Source organism: Lynx canadensis, chromosome E3, assembly GCF_007474595.2.
Source record: "Lynx canadensis isolate LIC74 chromosome E3, mLynCan4.pri.v2, whole genome shotgun sequence".
NCBI classification, from domain to species: Eukaryota; Metazoa; Chordata; class Mammalia; order Carnivora; family Felidae; genus Lynx; species Lynx canadensis.
The window spans coordinates 31,332,652-31,338,362 of record NC_044318.1 but is presented as its reverse complement, the minus strand read 5'-3'; the positions used below and the strand labels follow the sequence as shown (position 1 = coordinate 31,338,362).

Sequence of the window (5,711 nt, the reverse complement as noted above, 5' to 3'; positions counted from 1 at the left end):
CTTGGAAGTTCTCATCACTGGTGAAAAAAAATGTGTAACTGTGTACCATGCCAGATGGTGACCACTTGACGTGGGGGCTGATTATTTCCCAATGTGCGCAAACAGCGAGTCATGCTGTGCATGTGAAACTAGTATGAGGTTATGTGTCAATTATACTTTGATTTAAAAAGCCCAGAGTCCATGGAGCACCTCGGTGACGCTCTGGGGAGGTCTGTTGAGCCTCCAACTTCGGCTCAGGTCATGATCTTGCGGATCGTGAGTTCGAGCCCCACATCGGGCTCGCTGCTGTCAGCCACAGAGCCACTTTGGATCTTCTGTCCCCTTCTCTCTGCCCCTCCCCTGCTTGTCTTCTCCCAAAAATAAATTTTAAAAAATAATCAATCAATAAAAAGCCCAGTCTTTCAGCTCTAAGGGAAGCACTTTCTAAGGGTGTCCCAGAGGTGGCCAGGTGGCACCCTGGGGGGGGGGGGGGGGCGGAGCCTGTGTCCCCCAGGGGAGCGCAGCAACCTTATGAAACCAGTACGGGGGTGGGGAGAGCGCCTGGCTGGTGCAATTGGTAGAGCACATGAGTCTTGATCTCGGGGTTGTAAGTTCGGACCTTACTCATTTAAGATTACTTAAAAAAATTAATATCTTAAAAACAACAAGAAAACAAAACAAGAAAAATAAGTTCGGAGACAGTAACAAATGCAACACCTAATAGCTTCATACCCGTGGGTATGTCACTCCTCTGAGCCTCAGTTTCCCCACCTGGATTGAGGAGTAGAGACCAATGAAGTCAAGTGTGCAGCGTGACCCATAAGCAGCATGTGTGGTTGTTTTTACAGGATTATCTATCTGCCTGTTTTACAGAAAAGGAAACTGAGGCTGAGGGAGAAGAGCCCAAACTCACATACAACTGGTGAAGGCACAGGAAGCACTGGAATACAAGCCACTGGAATACAAGCCGGAGGCTTCCCAATGCGTGGAGGCCTCTAACAATGGTCTGCCGCCTGGGGTAAAGAGAGGCGACCCGGGGTGGAGGGCGGGGAAGTCTTCGACTTCGACGTGAGTCGCTGGGAGAGCGGGGAAAGCAAGGGAAGGGGAAGCACCGAGTGTGAGCGCGCATGTCCAGGGCGCACGTGCAGCCCATACCGCCGGGACTCGCCTACGCCGATGCCCCCGCGCGGCGGCGAGACGCGGCGCCTTTAAAGCCCGGCGGGGGGCGTGCCCGGCGCGCGGAGGGCCCGCCTCTGGGCGTGTCCGCCAGGCGCCCCGCCCCGAGGCTTGTAGCTGCGGCCCCGGGAGGCGGCGCCCGCTCTGGCTCCGCGGCCGCTCGAGTGGCAGCGGCTGTGGCGGCTCAGCGGGCTCGGCGCCTCCTCTCCCTCGGGCGGCTTCCCTGCGCGCTGCCGGGGCGCCCGGACGCACGCGGGCGGCTCGGCGATGGCCAGCGCCCCGCGACGTGGCGGGCGGGCACGGGGGCGCCGGACGGCGCGGCCCGAGTGAGCCGGGGCCGCGCTCCCGCCCTCGGCCGGGGCCGCCCGGGATGGCCGTGCCGCCGCTCCGCCGGGCGCTGCTGCTGTGGCAGCTGCTGGCGGCGGGCGGCGCGGCGCTGGAGATCGGCCGTTTCGATCCGGAGCGCGGTCGCGGGCCGGCGCCCTGCCAGGCGGTGGAGATCCCCATGTGCCGCGGCATCGGCTACAACCTGACCCGCATGCCCAACCTGCTGGGCCACACGTCGCAGGGTGAGGCGGCCGCCGAGCTGGCCGAGTTCGCGCCGCTCGTGCAGTACGGCTGCCACAGCCACCTGCGCTTCTTCCTGTGCTCGTTGTACGCGCCCATGTGCACGGACCAGGTCTCGACGCCCATCCCCGCCTGCCGGCCCATGTGCGAGCAGGCGCGCCTGCGCTGCGCGCCCATCATGGAGCAGTTCAACTTCGGCTGGCCGGACTCGCTGGACTGCGCCCGGCTGCCCACGCGCAACGACCCGCACGCGCTCTGCATGGAGGCGCCCGAGAACGCCACGGCCGGCCCTGCGGAGCCCCACAAGGGCCTGGGCATGCTGCCCGTGGCGCCCCGGCCCGCGAGGCCCCCCGGCGACCCCGCCTCAGGCCCGGGCGGCGGCGGCACCTGCGAGAACCCAGAGAAGTTCCAGTACGTGGAGAAGAGCCGCTCGTGCGCGCCGCGCTGCGGGCCCGGCGTCGAGGTGTTCTGGTCGCGGCGCGACAAGGACTTCGCGCTCGTCTGGATGGCCGTGTGGTCGGCGCTGTGCTTCTTCTCCACGGCCTTCACCGTGCTCACCTTCCTGCTGGAGCCCCACCGCTTCCAGTACCCGGAGCGCCCCATCATCTTCCTGTCCATGTGCTACAACGTCTACTCGCTGGCCTTCCTCATCCGCGCGGTGGCCGGCGCCCAGAGCGTGGCGTGCGACCAGGAGGCAGGAGCACTGTACGTGATCCAGGAGGGGCTGGAGAACACGGGCTGCACGCTCGTCTTCCTGCTGCTCTACTACTTCGGCATGGCCAGCTCGCTGTGGTGGGTGGTGCTGACACTCACCTGGTTCCTGGCAGCCGGCAAGAAGTGGGGCCACGAGGCCATCGAGGCCCATGGCAGCTACTTCCACATGGCGGCCTGGGGCCTGCCGGCCCTCAAGACCATCGTTATCCTGACCTTGCGCAAGGTGGCGGGCGACGAGCTGACCGGGCTCTGCTACGTGGCCAGCATGGATGCGGCCGCGCTGACGGGCTTTGTTCTGGTTCCCCTCTCCTGCTACCTGGTGCTGGGCACCAGCTTCCTCCTGACCGGCTTCGTGGCCCTCTTCCACATCCGCAAGATCATGAAGACAGGCGGCACCAACACGGAGAAGCTGGAGAAGCTCATGGTCAAGATTGGGGTCTTCTCCATCCTCTACACGGTGCCTGCCACCTGCGTCATTGTGTGCTATGTCTATGAACGCCTCAACATGGACTTCTGGCGCCTTCGGGCCACAGAGCAGCCCTGCCTGGCAGCCACCATGCCCGGGGGCCGGAGGGACTGCTCACTACAAGGGGGGTCGGTGCCCACCGTGGCTGTCTTTATGCTCAAGATCTTCATGTCGCTGGTGGTGGGCATCACCAGCGGTGTCTGGGTGTGGAGCTCCAAGACTTTCCAGACCTGGCAGAGCCTGTGCCACCGCAAGATGGCAGCTGGCCGGGCCCGGGCAAAGGCCTGCCGGGCTCCCGGGGGCTATGGCCGTGGCACCCATTGCCACTATAAGGCCCCCACCGTGGTCTTGCACATGACTAAGACGGACCCTTCTCTGGAGAACCCCACGCACCTCTAGGGACACAGGCCTGTGTGGGGCGGCTGTTGCCCCCTCCTGCACCCCCCCCCCCCGGAGGAGACAGCTGACTAGCAGCTGCCCAGCTGTCAAGGTCAGGCAAGTGAGTGCGAGGGGCCGAGGACCAGGGTGTGGAGCCTCTCCTTCCACCCTCATTCACAGAGACCCAGTGAGGCTCACTCCCCTGTGGCCCAGTGGAGGGGGCGGGCCTGGCCAGGTCCCCACAGGGTCCTGGGGGAGCAGGTGGAGAGGAGGAGGGGCAGAAGGGGGCGTGGTCCAGCAGGGAGTTTATTTAATGATGTAATTTATTGTTGAGTTTCTCTGGAAGCTGTGACTGGAATAAACCCCCGTGTGGCACTGCTGAGTCCTCTGTGGGCTGGGAAGGGGGTAAGGTCAGAGAGTGAGGGTCCTGTAGGAGTCCCCCTGGTGGGGTGAGCTGGGTGGCTGCTGGCCTCACGGCCCCAGCCCCATCCTCTGCCTCCCCTCCGGTCAGGAGGACGTCCCTGTGGAGCAGCTGTCTTTGCGGAAGTCCCAGATTCTGTGTGTGTGCGTTGTCCCCTCTCACCAGTCTTTGCTCTTTTGGGCAACCTGTTTGCCCGAGTCCTGGGTTCCCGCTTCCCAAAGTGTGACCAGGATGCCTGCCAGGATACTTAGGAATCCCCTGAGAGGACACCTCTGGCCCTGGGGACTCTAGCCTGTTTGGTGGCCCTGGGAAAGACTGTTTTCTTCATTTGTATAGAAAACGAGGGCATCAGCCTGTCTCCAAAGTTCCCTTGGGGGCTCAGGATCTGCTCCCGCTGTCTCCTATAGGCTGTCCTACTGTCCCTTCCCTGGGGCCTAAGGGCTAAGGCTGGAGTGACTGTCCTCATTGCCTTCCAAGATTGCTGGTGTGTCCACCTCTCTCCTTGGGCTCCTAGTCGGGGCACCCCACGGCATCCCTTCATCTTACCAGGTGGAGTGGAGATGGGGCAGGACTGGCTGGTATAGGGACATCTTGGTGGCACAGACACAGGGGATGGGGAAACCCTTGAGCATAGTGGAAATTGGGTCCCCAGCTCCGAAAGGGCTGCCGAAGGACTTGGGGTGCTGGGCACCGTGTGAGAAATGGGGCAGGTGCGGGGGCATATGCGTGGCTGCTCCAGGCCAGCTTACACACTCATGTGCCCAGGGACAGGAAAATGTACCTGTGTATACGTGCGCCGGGCTTCGTCATCTCTGCCCACTGTAAGGAGTGTGTGGCCGTCCCAGAGATGCCCATCGGCTTGGGGCAGGAGGTCAGACCCCAGAGCCCCATCTTGGCCTCTGCTTTGGCCACTGTGACTCCAGCCAGGTGTATCGGTCATTGTCCTGGGTGCATGATACAGAGCCGGCATTCAGTGTCACTGCCAAGAGGCCCCAGGGGTCCAGCCTCACTTCAGAACCAAGGGGAGGCTCAAGGCCGACTGCTTCCTGTGAAGCAGGGCTGAGTGCCTAAACCCAGGGCCTCTCAGGCCGGAGCTCTTTGCCCTGCACCAGCCACCAAGCTCTGCGGGACAAGAAGGAAGCCAAATGGAGCCCCAACAGGCTGTGTCAGACTCCCATCAGGAGCTAAGGAGAATTAAGGGCTGTCCCTCAGCACAAGCAGCAGCCCAGAGCCCCCAGGAGAACTCTGCCGCCTCGGCACCTTGGGCTTATGCATTTCATGCATGGGACGGCCCAGCCCATCCAAATCTTTCCTTCTCAGAGCACACGGGAGGCCCTCTTGCCTTCTTTACAGCAAAGCCAAGTGACCCTAACACCTTGTAACTCCCTAGGAGGGTCCTTGACTGACAGATTACGCCTACTGAATGTGACAGGGGCCCAGGTTGGAAGGGGAGACGGTGGCTGCGTGGAGTTAGGCTTGCAGGCCAGGTCTGCAGGGAGTGGCCCCAGTTCACCCCTGTCCCTTGCCAGTCAGCGGCCCTGGGAGAGATGATGCTTGACTAAGTCCCACCCAGCGGAAAAAATTTGGGCTCCCAGGACAACTGGGAGGAGGGTGATGGAGGGTAAGGGGCTCTGCCAGCAGCCTCTCAGCACTTGGGGACACTGGAAGGTCCCAGACCCCGGGAGAGAAGGAAGGAATCGTTTACTAAAGACCTTTTACAGGAGTCCTCCATTAGATCCTTCTCTCCCCATTTTCCAGATGGGAAGTGTTGAGTGCTTGGCTGGCTCAAGGTCACGCAGCCAGGTAGCGTGCAGCCTCCAGAGCCTTTGTGATTTCCACTGCGCCACGGATTCCACCTGGGTGGGCAAGGGATGGCGGGTGTTATAACCTAGGGTGGTTTTGTCCAGAGAAACACCCCCCCCCCACCAGCCCCCAAAAGGAAATTCCAGAGCCCAAGGGAAGTGTCTCGGAAAGCAACACCTGCTGGCCAGTCACTGTGTGTCCCCGGCC

The 5,711-nt window shown here is 62.1% G+C and overlaps 1 protein-coding gene across 1 annotated transcript; it reads left to right on the top strand.

Moving 5' to 3' along the window:
- The first annotated feature begins 1,525 nt into the window (after window positions 1-1,525).
- On the top strand, window positions 1,526-3,825 carry FZD9 (frizzled class receptor 9). The gene has a single exon (XM_030301583.1). The coding sequence runs from the start codon at window positions 1,526-1,528 to the stop codon at window positions 3,299-3,301; it is 1,776 nt and encodes a 591-aa protein (XP_030157443.1). The 3' UTR covers window positions 3,302-3,825.
- Window positions 3,826-5,711: the final 1,886 nt, after the last annotated feature.